The 14,539-nt window shown below is 39.1% G+C and overlaps 1 protein-coding gene across 4 annotated transcripts; it reads right to left on the reverse strand.

The window, feature by feature from the left end:
• Positions 1 to 820: 820 nt before the first annotated feature.
• LOC121787397 (elongation factor G, chloroplastic) lies at positions 821 to 5,931 on the reverse strand. 4 transcript variants are annotated; one of them, XR_006047486.1, is made up of 6 exons: positions 5,757 to 5,931; positions 5,263 to 5,503; positions 3,268 to 4,685; positions 2,389 to 2,901; positions 1,850 to 2,114; positions 821 to 1,131 (listed from the first exon to the last, which is right to left on the reverse strand). XR_006047486.1 is itself a non-coding variant. In XM_042186106.1 (5 exons), the coding sequence occupies exons 2-5, from the start codon at positions 5,498 to 5,500 to the stop codon at positions 1,947 to 1,949; spliced, it is 2,337 nt and encodes a 778-aa protein (XP_042042040.1). In that variant the 5' UTR covers positions 5,501 to 5,503; positions 5,757 to 5,931; the 3' UTR covers positions 1,720 to 1,946. The 4 variants fall into 4 exon arrangements, 1 of the variants encoding a protein (XP_042042040.1); XR_006047487.1 differs by having other exon boundaries at positions 821 to 1,138; XR_006047485.1 differs by having other exon boundaries at positions 821 to 1,181.
• Positions 5,932 to 14,539: the final 8,608 nt, after the last annotated feature.

Raw genomic sequence — 14,539 nt, forward strand, 5'->3', positions numbered from 1 at the left:
AAATTTGAGCGGAAACTATTAAGGAAATCATCTATTCATATAGAATCCGATTTATTACATTTAAACGCGAACATAACTCGCACATGGCATAATTTCATTTGTATTAACATGACACGAACATCGACTACACATCACGACAATAATACAAAACGATTAAGATCTTAGGAGATATGATCCAACAACGTGGTTCTAGTGGTCATGACGATAAAGACAAGGAATGGATCATAAACATAACTCTTACTGTACTAAATTATTATATAAAAAAAAAGTTATTCAGATCAACTTGATAATGTCACGGACACAATAAACTTTACATGTTCATGTCAGATTTTGTGTCGTGTAAAAAACTATCAGCACTTCATACGGAGTATATGTGAATTTATTTGATGCATGAGACTCATTATCCTAGTTTTTTATTTTAGCTTATACAATCAATAGTAGTGAACTCGTCATTGAAAAAAGTATTACAAGTGAAAGTACATCTTTATCATTTAAAGCATGAAAAAACATCAAGGATCTCGTAGTTGAAACGAAAAAGATATTCTAAAGAGCAATGAACCCCGGCTTAGTTGATAAAACGCTTCTCCCTTCATCCAATAAGCCGAGAATTCGAGTCACCACGGGGTAAATGAGAACCATGAAAAAATAATCTAATTTCTCACATCCAAAGTAAGAGAGAAGAAGAAGCAGATAAGCATAGGGCATGAGCTACTGTACCGTGGGGTTAATCAATGCACAAATTAGTGGCTGCGGTTTCCACTAACTAAACAACACAAACACCACAGCAAGCAACAGGTATCACTTTTTTGAGACATCAAAACACACCAACATAAACTGAAGCCATCGCCAACTATCCATGATCTCTACAATGGTCACATAAAATGAAGTGGAATAAAACTATTTACAAGTTGTAGGAAGGAAACAGCGCAATTATCTTCTATAATAGCTAGGCCATATAGTGTAGTAGGACAATATCGATAAACATTACGTTTCAACGTCTAAGTTATGCTTCGAAACAGGAACTCACTTGTGGTCTACAAAAGACAGCTCATCTTTAATCTTGCTTGCAAACATCAACTCCAACTGGTTTTGGAGACGGATCGGTTGTACCAGCAGCAAGGTCCTCCTTACCTGAAACCTTTCACACAGATGTCCTGCTTTATCCAGCAATTCAATACTAACTGGAACAAAAAAGAAAAGCGATGATGCAGTTTGGCAATGGCACCATTAAAAGAAATCATCCAAAGCAGTAGACACGTGAAATCTTCTTAAACAACAATAGCCCAGTAGAAACTCGGAGCTCCTCGAGATGAACTAACAATGTCAGTGTTTTGCTAAGCTTGCTTAAGGAAGTTAAACGTGAAACGACCTCAAGCATCTAAATTTCGGATTTTGACAGCAATTAACACACCCCTAAACAGTATACTTATGAAATCTGATTATACATACTATATCCAGGTAGAAATTCCAAATTCTCAATTTAGATTTTGACAGCAATTAACACACACCTATTAGATTTATAATCATATACAGCAGCAAGGACAAAGTCATAAGTGCTGTGATTTCGGCAGCATGATCCAAACAACTCATCCGTACCATAGTCCAAAAGGACCAAGACCTTTAGCAATTGCAGTGTGTACACTACCCAAAGCATGCCGATAAACCCAACACCTTTGAGGAATTGGCTACTAGAGGTCATGATATGAAGTTAAGCCATGATTGCAAATGAAATATCTTAAAAGTAATTAAAGAAACCAATGTATTTGTACATGGATACTTTGTAAACCCTCCAATGCCTTATCTAACAAAAATGTTTTGGCAACTTCAAGAATAAAACAGACAACTGAACCTTTCGCTGTCACAGTAGTAATCTCTCATTCATTCCTTGCATAAAGAATCCTCTTTTCCATAGTAGTCCGGTGCGGCCTACAATCTCAGAAATAGCATTAAGCAGCAACTGGCTCCTCCTTCTGGGCCAGCTGGTTCTGAATATGTTGAGGGACAACATCAAATTTGGCCAACTGCATAGTGTAGGAAGCACGTCCTTTGGTCATTCCTCGAAGAGTGCTTACATACTGAAACATCTCGGCTAAAGGCACCAGGGCATCCACCACCTGAAAACATGGTTGAAAACAAGGTTAATTTCGAAGTTAATTCTTCAACTGGACCCAGTTGATCAGAAAGACGCTTCAGAAGAAACTACAAGTGAGATTTGGTAGATGACTCATCTATCTTGAAGTTATATGAACAAAAATGACCTAAAATGTGTGCTCTTATCATGTTTATTTTATTTATCTTCCCTACCAAACTGGCCCTAAGTGGCTGAGGATTTTACTGTCCTGTCTGCAGAGATATGAGAAATAGGGTACAAAACTTCATGACATGTACCTTCAAGCCACCTGGTTTATCCCCAAAGTTGTTGATCTGACCTCTCCTTGAGTTGAGATCACCAATCACATCTCCCAAATGCTCTTCAGGCGTGACAACTTCCACCCTCATGATTGGTTCGAGCATCTGAGGTCCAGCTTTCCTTATTCCTTCCCTAAATGCTCCTCTGGCAGCCAACTGGAATGCCAAAACACTTGAATCAACATCATGGTAAGACCCATCGACTAATACTGCACGAACATCAACCACAGGGTAGCCAGCCAGCACTCCGTTCGGCATGCTTTCTTCCAAACCCTTCATCACACCTGGTATGTATTCTCTCGGCACTGCACCTCCCTTGATCTCACTCTTGAACTCGTACCCGCTACCTGCTTCTAGTGGCTCAAACCTGACAGTGATATCTGCAAATTGACCTGCACCACCAGATTGCTTCTTGTGCACATACTTGACTTCCGTGACCTTGGAAATGCTTTCCCGATAATTGACTTGGGGTGCTCCAACATTGGCTTCAACCTTTGTGAATATAGAGCAAAGTTAGTTGCAGGAACACTTTAAAAAAACCAAAGTTTACTTTTTTGTGCATGGTATGGGGATTTTAGTTGCAACTCTGGATTCAACTATTATTTAAGACACTGTGATTTAAAATTTTATCCTACTCCTGAAGTATACAAATAGAATTATAGAATAGAATATTTGTTCGTGTTGCCATATTCTTGCCCATCTCAGCTCCCACTCCTAACATTGGGTATTGCATATCTTATCACCTAATGCAACATAAGATTTTGGATGTGAATATGAACTGAGATTGGGTAGATGCAACTATCCATATAGCAAGAAAATGTTTTGTGATGATAGGATAATTAGTTCAGAGAAGCAGACCTTATATTCCCTCTTGAGCCTGTCAACAATAATTTCTAGATGCAACTCTCCCATTCCTTCGATAACTGTTTGATTGGTTTCTTCATCACGTGAGAAGTGGAAAGACGGATCTTCCTGAGCAAGCTTGATTAAGCCAACTGCCATCTTATCAATATCAGCTTTAGTTTTTGGCTCGATTGCAACCTTAATCACAGGATCTGGGAAATCCATCCGTTCTAAAACAACAGGCTTCTCCGGATCACACAGCGTTTCTCCTGTAATTGTATCTTTTAGACCTGCGAGTGCGATAATATCTCCGGTTAAGGCTACTTTAGTGTCCTCTCTGCTGTTAGCATGCATTTCCAGGAGTCTACCAATCCTCTCTTTCTTCCCTTTGTTTGAATTCAACACATAGGAACCGGAATCAAGCTTCCCAGAATACACCCGAACAAATGTAAGAGACCCCACAAAAGGATCACTCATGATCTTGAAAGCTAATCCAGAAAATGGTTCATCATCACTGGCAGCCCTCGCAAGAACCAATTCTGGATCCTCGGGATCCGTCCCCTTCATTGGTGGCAAATCCACAGGAGAGGGCAAATAATCTACGACAGCATCCAGTAGAGGCTGGACACCTTTGTTCTTAAATGCCGAGCCGCATAAAACAGGAACGAAACTGCCTGAGATAGTTCCTTTCCTTATTAGCTTCTTAATGGTGGCCTCATCTGGTTCGATTCCTTCCAGGTAGTTTTCCATAGCTTCATCATCCAGCTCAACTACAGTTTCAACCATCTGAGCCCTGTACTCTTGAGCTAAATCTACAAGATCAGCAGGGATATCGACATATGAAAACTTTGCACCCAATTCCTCCCCAGACCAAACCACTGCCTGCATCTTCACGAGATCCACAACTCCTTTAAAAGTATCCTCTGCACCAATTGGGATTTGAAGCACCAGTGGTTTTGCACCGAGGTTCGACACAATCATATCTCTAGTTCTAAAGAAATTTGCTCCTAGCCGATCCATCTTATTCACAAAACATATCCTAGGAACGCCATATTTATCAGCCTGCCTCCAGACAGTTTCAGACTGCGGCTCCACACCAGCAACACTGTCAAATAAACATATTGCACCATCTAAAACCCTGAGGGCTCGCTCCACTTCCAGGGTGAAATCAACGTGGCCAGGAGTATCGATGATGTTAATCCGGTGTTTGTTCCAGAAGGTGGTTGTTGCAGCAGAAGTAATAGTGATCCCTCTTTCTTGTTCTTGTTCCATCCAGTCCATAGTTGCTGTTCCCTCATGCACCTCACCGATTTTGTAGTTTCTACCTGTATAGTACAGGACTCTTTCAGTAGTGGTGGTCTTCCCTGCATCTATGTGTGCCATGATTCCAATATTGCGGTAGTCCTTCAATGGAATCGTTCTTTTCTCCTCTCCTGAAAAGTAAATAAAAGTTATGATATTTCTCACTCACACATAATTAGCATACTAATTTTAAAAATTCAATCTGCAAATCAATAGCCCATGCATTATGATAACAAGTTAACTAGGCTAAATCCACTTTTGCAGGTAATATCTAGTCTACTATAAAGAAAACTATATGTTTTAAAAGAAACCGTATAAGACAAGTCTGCTTAAATTAATCATTTAATTCGGTAAAGATGAAAGCATGTAGCATTTAGGATTTTGAATGCAAAACATGAAAATCACAACTGCGTAATCACAACAGCACATTTCCTCTACGAAAATTACAGTAAAATTCGTGCTGTCCCAATATAGACTATCCACTATATTCGAGTTCAGAGCATTACTCCATAACACAGTTATTCATCTTTCACTTGACATTACTGAAAAATGACCATTAGTTGATAAAAACCGAAAAGGAAAATAACTAAATACACAATTCACCGGTAACTCACTTGATTTTTGCTAAATATGTACCTCAATTACTTAAAAAATCACATAAAGCAGACTTGTATTGCAGTTATACACTTCACACACACACAAAGATACCTGCAGCCATGGCAATGACAGAGAAGCTCCCCCTCTTCTGTTTCTGGCGCAAAGTTGAGAGATTTGTGGAAATAGCAACACTAGCAAGAAATGAAGAAGAAAGGGCTCGAACTGCGGCAGAGGAAGTGGACCTACGACGTCGTGCGGAGTGAGATACAGGCGGCAAAGGCCTCCGCGAAGAGCCATTTAAGTTGCAGATGGTGGAGGATGACATTTTCATCACGGATTCTGCCGCCATTTTCTGTTTCTCAGTGAAACACAACTGAATGAGATGCGATGGATTGAAATTTAAGGGATAATGATCAATATAGTAATAATAATAGTAACACGAAACATTTAGTTTTTATAAAAGTCTCTATGTAAAAGCATGCTGAAAAACTGAACAAACATTTCATCGAACAAGTTGTGTGCAGTGAAATTGATATACTGGTTCAACTCAAACAGCGCCAGAAAACGAATGAAATTCGAGCATTAATTTGAGGCAAACAACTAACCTGAGACGGGCGAGTCGGACTCGGCGGTGGGCACAGGCGAATTGCGAGCTCTTTTTTTATTGATTAATTAATACTCCAACTAGAACACATCTATATTGGATAATCCGAAATCAATTGGAGGGATAATGCAAATTGGAGGTGGGATTTCGTGTGGTCCGAAATCAGTTGCAATTCAATCCACTTCAATATTGATACTGGTTTACACTTTCTGCCACGTCACCAAAAAACCTCTACCGCAAATCCAGTGGGCCTTGGAGAAGTCACAATCTGGAGGCCCAATTTCTTTTGTTTGTTTGTGGACCCAAGGATGACACTATGCTTTTAAATTAAGCTCAACATGGTTGCATGGTTTGGCTCAGTAAGAATAATCCGCTAATTACACTATACAAATAAAATGCTTTATGAATATTTTAAAACAATACAAAATGTTTTATGTTTACATAAACCGTACAAAATTTTATTAAGTTTTTTATTTAATACAATTCGTTAAATATTTTAAACACCTTTAAGTTTTGTTAAGTGTCCAACTTATCACCATAATAATAAAAGAATTAACAGTTAATGCTTTAACTGTCCAAAATATTGATTTGAAAAAGAATGTGAGTCATACTTTTTTTATATACCCTCTTCCTCCCACAAAATATGTAACAGTCAATGCATTTAAAGTGCATTGACTGTTACATATTTTGTGGGAGGAATAGAGTATATAAAAGTAAAGTTTTAAAGTGCATTGACTGTTACATATTTTGTGGGAGGAATAGAGTATATAAAAGTATGACTCACATTCTTTTTCAAATCAATATTTATTATATTTCTTAAAAACTTAAAACATGACAATATTTAAGGAAAATCAGTTTATATTATATTTCTTTAAGTCTGTACTCATTAAAACTTAAAACATGACAAAATTTTAAGGGGCCGGGATGTAGTACTTATACTCAAGTCCACCAAAATCTTAGACAGAAAAGCAAAATTGTAAAATTTTTATGATGTAATTGTAAACAGTCACATGTTTCCAGAAATGATTGGCTCCAGATTTTTTTTCCAGAGTGGTTCAAAAGAATTGCTCACTAACTGTTCATCTTCTTCAAAGTGGTTCAAAAGAAATGATTCGACTCTAGGTGTTTGACGCAAGATGAGTGGCGAAAGAATTGTCCAAATTGCCCTTTGAAGGCCTTAAGGGTATTTTCGTCCGAAAAAAATTCAAAATACCTCAAATGATATTAATTTGTAGTTAATGGACCTAAAATGGTATTTTCAAAGTTCACGGACCTAAAATGATACTTTGACAAACTTTATGGACCTAAAAAGATGTTCCCTTAATATTAAAATAGGCATTTGGGTAAGGGCTTAAGCCCCACCCTCTCTATGAGTGTGTCCGCCCGTGTCCATGATCCCTTCATGGATTCAAAATCTCTACAATGCTAATAAAAGTACGTAGAAGAAATGAAGTATCAGGATTCGGAAGAGCAATAAAAGTGCACAAAGATATTTACAAGTCATAGTAAGGAAACAGCGCAAGTATCTTCTGCAATACTTTAGGCCGAAAGAATTCATGATGTAGTGCAGTAGGAAAATATCTAGACATATGTTTCAACGTTTAAGATATGCCTCCAAACAGAACTCACTTGTGGTCTACACAAGATATAGCTGATCTTTAATCTTGCTTGCAATCATCAACTCCAACTGGTTTTGGAGACGAATCGGCAGTAGCAGCAGCAAGGTCCTCCTTCCCTGCAACCTTTTACACCGACATCCTACTTTATTCAACAATTCAATACTAACAGAAACAAAAATGAAATGGGCATTCTAAAAGCAATAATGCAGTTTTGCAATGGCACCATTTAAAGAATCCACCCTTAAACAGTAGACTCATGAAATCTTCTTAAACAACTATAGCCCAGTAGAAATTCAGCTCCTAAAGATGAACTAACAATGACAATGTTCTACTAAGCTTGTTTAAGGAAGTTAAACGTGAGACGTGAAACAACCTCAAGCATCCAAATTTTAGATTTTGACAACATTAACACACCCCTAAATAGTAGAATTATGAAATCTTCTTGAACAACTATAGCCATGCAAAAACTCCAAGCTCCTCAAGATGAACTAACAATGTTGGTGTTCTACTAAGCTTGCTTATGGAAATTAAACATGAAACGACCTCAATTATCTAATTTAGATTTTGACAGCAATTAACATGGCCCTTATGAGATGTTATAATCATATACGGAACCAATGAAAAAGTAATACGTACTGTGATTTTGACAGCATGATCCAAATACTCATTCGTACCATAGTCCAAGAGGACCAAGACTTAATGTATCAAAAATGATACTCCCTATTCTGGATGCACACAAATACAATGACCAGCACGCATGTTATTCATGAAACTGATACTCCCCCCGTCACACAATAAGAGTCACATTTCACTTTTACCATAAATGGTAAGTAGGTTCCACTTTCCACTAACTCATTTCCCTCATCATTTACAATGCAGATTCAAATATCTTATTGCTAAGTAGCTACACAGCAAATGCCAGCAAGGTAAAGCCACATTCATTTTATTCAGCTACTCTAATTTAGTGTTCAGCCAATCAAACAATTTTTTGTAACTACGTTTCATGTTCAATCTGGCATCAATTAAGTGAAAGGAAAAGAGTAAGCATTTGAAGTTTGAACCATCTAAGGAAAGCCCCAAAATTACATCCCCAACCCTAATAAAAGACATCACAAATCAATAATCAACAAAGCAGTCTACTTACTGAGCCATTATCGGCAGTTTTGGCGGCGGAGGGTCTAATAGGGCAAGCCGCCGGAGCTCTCGCCGGCTTCCGATACTCCCACCCAAACAATCCATAAACCTTCGCCTGCAACGAAATCCCCGGCCAAATCAAGTCAATATAGTTCCACGAAAACAGGATCGGAATCTAGATTGCAGAAATTGAACATACCATGATCAAATCGAAGATGACCGGCAATAGGTTGACGATTGGGACGAGAAACAACGGCAACAAACACGCAATGCAAACCTACAGAATCGGAGGAATTACAATCAGAAAATCGTGCGGTGAGATGAGATTGGGGGCGATTGAGAGAAATCGAGGCTTACCATGTTCGCGGTAAATCGATTGACTCCCTCGTTTGGTGAATTCAGACTTGATCTTATGAATTTGATGTTATGAAAGTGAATACGAAGTCGTATATTACTAGTGGCGTATTAAACAATACTCACCAAATCAATATCTTAAATAAAAAAATTAAAAATAAAACAAATATCAATATTTCATAAATAAATAAATAAATAAAATGAAAGAATCCGACCTGCCGGATTAAAACCAGCGACCTAAGAGCCTCCACAATGGCTTTAGGCTAACCACAACTCCTCCGACCACATCATCCGCACTTAAAAACTCCTCATGTCATATCATCAGGACAAGCAACTAGACAAGTAATAGGCTAGCCAAAGGCTAGCCACAATAAACAAAATTATAAAAACAAATAATTAACAATCACACAAAATACGGAATTAAATTTACGACACAGATACGGGAAAATTCAATAATAATATTAAAATTAAAAAAAGTACATTAATTAAAAAATTACATTAATTTAAAAAAAAACTCCTCTTCCACACACGAGCCCCCCGGCCTCCGCCTCACTCCTCGCCGTCGTCGCCGCTATCCAGGACCCCCAAATCTGCGGCATCTGAGCCCGCGTCTGAGCCCCCCAACTGTGCCGCGGCGGCATCCAAATCGACCCGCATACTCACGAGCATTAAGTGAAGAAAACTCTTCTCCTCGGGGTCAGTTGCCGCCTTCCAGTTAGCTAAGATCTTGTACATCTGAGCCTGCGTTGTTGACGCGCGAAGAAGGCGAGCTCGGCTGTGGACTTGCCAACAGGGGGATGCCGACTGGACCTCCTGGGACCCCTGGCGAGCCCATTGCGCCCGCCTTTGACCAACCGGGCGAGTGCGGCGAGTAAACGCGGGAGGGTACGGGAACTCCTGAACATCCTCAGGGAGGTCGTGGGAACTGCCGTTGCTGCCGCCTCTGTAATCACCGGTATAGTTCAGTCACTGCTTCTTCGGCCAACCAGCATCGACACATGCCCGAAACTTCTCGGAGTCCATCAGCACCTCATAGCAGTTCCAGTAGGTGAACTCCTTATAAAGCCCGAGCACGGGGAAGGCTTTCTCCGCTATCCTCCTGCACTCCTCGTCAGTTTGGCCACTGGTCTGCATGCGGAGGGCATTGGTGTACAAGCCCGAAAATCGAGAGACCGCAACCCTGATTCGGTCCCACCCCTTCCGGCACTCCTCCCTGCTGTGTGGCCTCCCCTCCGGGCAAAATGCCTTGTAGGCTGCTGATATTTTAGCCCACAAGTTGACGATCCTCTAATTGTTCGAATCGAGGAGATCATCGCAAACACTCACCCACGACTTGGACAGCGCGACGTTCTCCGCATCCGTCCACTTCCTCTGTGCCGAGCTGTCGTCATCAGCCGGCTGCGATGACTCGCTGATCACCCTCTTGCCCTTCCCCTTGCCCTTCTTCTTCTTTGGCGCGCCCCGAACCCGCCCTACTCCCCCCGTTTGAACGGGAGCGTCCGCATCCCCGAGATCTATCTCCAACTCCTCTAAGGATGAAGTATCACACCCAGTGAACTGTGTCTCCGATGGGGTCGATGTGTGTGAAGAAGCAGTCAAAAAATCAAAATTGGGGCAATAGACATTGCCTCCCCCGGCGTCACCTGCATCCCCGGCTGCCACCCCGGCATCATCTGCATCCCGGGTGCCCACCCCAGCATCATCTGCATCCCGGGTTGCATCCCCGGTACCCCCTGCCCGCCCGGCATCGCCGGCCCGCCCTGCATCCCCTGCCATTCCCGGCATACTACCCCCGGATGCCATCCCGGGCATCATCTGCTGCCAAGGGTACATGTTGTATACCCGGCCATCGGACCCCATCCACTTCCCACAGATACCATGGGAGTTTGAGACCCTCTCGTCACTGGAGCAGACTCGTTTTTGTGCTCCATTTCACGTTGTTGCTCTTGTACAGAAATTAAGATATGGAGAAAACTCGTTAAAACAAGTGGTGTGAATGAAAATGATGTGCAAATCGCGTATATATAGTGTTTCGAAAATTAAATAATAAAAAATAAAAAAAAAATCGGTTGGCCAATTGCTCGCCGATTGGGAGCCTGCAATGGCGGCCAGCCGATCGGCCAGCGCCCGAAAATCTGCGTACGCTCGCCGTTTTTCTCGCCGATTTGCCGCTCGCCGGCTGCAATAGTTCGGCGAGCTGACCGGCCAGCGCCGGGAATCGGCTAGCCGGTGCGCTCGCCGCCATTATGGATGCTCTAAGGATTTCAGGACACACTGTAGTCCGCCCTACAAACTGAGCTAAGGTCGGCTGAGGTGACTTTTACTACTTAGCTTTATAAGACTTATAGTTTAGTTTTCCTTATAATTTTGATGGAAAAAAAATAATGAACATGTGTTATTTGATTCTGTTTTCCACTATTTCTAAACATCATTGCAACTTGCAGGTAAAAAAAAGTATTGGTGTGATTGTGAAATTAAAAGTATTAACATTCCAATTGCAAACTTGGTGAAATATTATGTTAAATTTATAGTATAATTGATTCAAAAACAAAATAGGCTAACAATCCACGAGCACATTGGATTGGGACAATTCATTAGGGCCCATATTGGATGGGCCCCAAACTTCAGGAATATACGTTTATTTTGTCCTAAATTTCAATATTGAGAAGAATATAGGGTTATTTGGCGATCAATTACTAAACTTTTGTCCTAAATTAAATTGATTGGATCTCGAGAATTAAAGAAGCTTCTTTGGGCTGTGGTAGCCACGAATTTATGATTGAGAAATATGGACCCCTTATAATTAAACTTCGGAATTAACTTGTCCCATCTAATGATTCACTACTATACTTTTGCTATCAAAATTTTTATCTAATCTTTTTAATTTGATAGTGGGACCGCAATTTATATATGATATACAAAAAAAGAAAATAAGTTTCAATAACGTCGATTAGACATCAGCAGTGCTCACGAAAAGTGTTCTCAAATAGTGAAGCTAATTGATGATGGTGCTCACTATAGGAATTTATAAAATATGTGTGAGATTTCAGTATTATATGCTTATATGTTTACGAATATAGATACTTGACAAATTTAAATATCTTCTTGAATTCTGAGTATAATTTTCAGTTACAACTAATACAAATAGATTCTCCATGACTTTATGTGTATAATTTTCAGTTACAACTTACAAGTTACACAAATAGATTCTCCATCACTTTATGTGAATATATATTCATGTGTAGTACACTTTTTTACACAATAAAGTTCTTTTTTGCGTTGTATGTTTGCGACTCGCTCAAGTTCATGTCCAAAAAAAGAAATCAAATTTCGATTATTATTATTAGTATGTTTAATGATAATATCATAATACAACCTGTATTTTTCAACTTTATTGTCACACCTTTTGTCAAAGTTATGAACTAGTGCTATAAGAGCATCCACAACCGTGCTCTTGCCAGCGGCACGGTTGTGGGCCCGGATACATGCAGTCGGATGGCACACGTACACTTCTGCAACGCCGTGATACTTTGCCGGCCGGCTGCATCTACACCTGTTTGAAAGTATTCAACACGTGCGGACAATGTGTTGACAATTCGCATGAACAAGCGCTTTGACATGCGAAAACGGCGCCTGAAGTAATCTGCCGGAAACCGCGGCTGGTCGGCAAAGTAGTCGGCAACGAGCCTTTCGTGGGCTCCCTCCCGGTCACGATGGATGTACCGTCGATTTGATCTGGTTCGTTGAGGAGGAGGAGCAGGGGTATTCGCCGCGACATATGCTTCGTAAGCGGCACGATGTTGTTCGTAGTATTCTTGTTCTTCGCGTTCCGCTTCCGCCATAATATGGGTGAAATCCATTTGAGATTTTGAGTGGGGGATGAATGTGTTGATAGTTTGTATGAGAATTATGAATGAGAGATGAATGAGAGATGATTTGATGTGATAAATGGATGATGAATGTGTGTATTTATAGATGATTTTGGGGAAAAAAAAATAAAAAAAAATCAAAAAAATTCAGAAAAAACGGGAAAAAAACGGCCATATTTTTGGGATTTGGAAAATATTTTTTTTTTATTTTTTAGCATTATTTATAATTAAATACCGATTTTAAAAAAAAATAAAAAAAAGTTTAAACACAACGGCTATGCCGTTGACGAATGGGAGCGCGCCACGTGTGCGTCCGCTGGCACGGACGTGCTCGATACATCGAGCAGCACCGTGCCAGCGGCGCGGCTGCAGCGGCGGCGGTCCTGCGCCTTGCCAACGGCGCGGACGGCGGTGGCGTCTTTCGCCACCGCTGCGGATGCTCTAAATGCCCAAATTTATTGAATTTTCAACAACAGCCTTGTTTGTCGGGCGTGCGTGACTTGTGAGGCTGCGCCGCCGTTATTTTGAAGCTTTTTAACTAATTAATTAGGTATTAGTAATATATACAAGCACGAATATATTTTTATTTTATTTTGTTTTTAAAACTTATGCCAAAAAATATAGATTTAGAGTACTTGTGGTTACTATGCTAAGCATCTATTTGGATAATTATTTTCTTATATAGAGTTACATAAACAATATTATGCCGAACAATGAAAGCACATTATATCATCTAAAAAATGACAATACTACACTACTAATATAATAAGTGAGGTTACTTACTATTCTTGTTTTATTTTTTCGGAAAACAAGTCATTTTATCCTCTAATTTATTACTTGAGCTAGCTTAACATACTCTGGCAATAAATAAGATGTTCTACATTTATTTTTGGTCTGTCTCAATCAAGACGCTGCATTTTTATTTAGTGAAATAAAGTTTATTTTTATGTGTTCTTGTATTATTTAAACTTATGTAATTATTTACAATTATATAAAACTATTTTTAGTGTATATTTTCTCTTGAAAAGTTTGACAAAGCTTAACATGTGATCAGGTGCAAGTAAAATTAATCTAGAAAATATATTAATTAAGAAGAAAGAGTATGGAAATAAAAACCTTTTGAAGTCAATTGATAGATCCAATTTTAGGTATTTAAATTCAACACGGCTAGAAAACCTAATTCAAACTTAAGTGAATTCTCCCCCAAAAAATTGTATACCTAACTGAAATTATTTGCTATATATGTGAAAATACTACTAATAATAGCAAAACGCAGCATTGTTTTTCTTCATTTTGATAACTTTATGTCCTCTTTTATATTACTTGATAAGCATTGCAATTAGTTGAAGTGACATAATTGAAGATATTATTGACTTTGGGCATATTTCAGTTCACATTTATACTAGTACTAAATATATATATACGAGCTTAATTTTATTAATTTGTATTTAGTATTACGTGGTACTTTGAAAACACCATTGAATGTCTTTCGCTATATTATTTTAGAAAAACTACAAAATAAAATGTGTAATATTGTTGGCTGGCATTATGTAATTATTGAAATTTTGTAGTGATGATGCTCAATTTTTTACAAGAAAACAAAATAAATCAGTGTCATTCTTTTGCGTTGCGGAAAAGCAATTTCCCCTTTAGTTTTCCAGCCATACAAAAGGCATCTTACGTGATAAAAAGTGAGATCAACTCAAACATCAATATTATGATAACTTATTTATTTATTTCATATGTATATAGAGATGAGACTAGTATTATGGGGTGTAGTTCACATTGATTAGTATTTCCTTTTTCAT

The sequence above is a fragment of the Salvia splendens genome, chromosome 22 (assembly GCF_004379255.2).
Source record: "Salvia splendens isolate huo1 chromosome 22, SspV2, whole genome shotgun sequence".
NCBI classification, from domain to species: domain Eukaryota; kingdom Viridiplantae; phylum Streptophyta; class Magnoliopsida; order Lamiales; family Lamiaceae; genus Salvia; species Salvia splendens.

Excerpts from the sequence above, each read along its gene's own strand:
- LOC121787397 (XM_042186106.1), bottom strand. The coding sequence starts at position 5,500 with ATGGCGGCAGAATCCGTGATGAAAATGTCATCCTCCACCATCTGCAAC. Across the intron at positions 4,686-5,262 it reads TGTCATTGCCATGGCTGCAG|GAGAGGAGAAAAGAACGATT; the intron begins GTATCTTTGTGT and ends TTTACTTTTCAG. Across the intron at positions 2,115-2,388 it reads ATAAACCAGGTGGCTTGAAG|GTGGTGGATGCCCTGGTGCC; the intron begins GTACATGTCATG and ends CCATGTTTTCAG.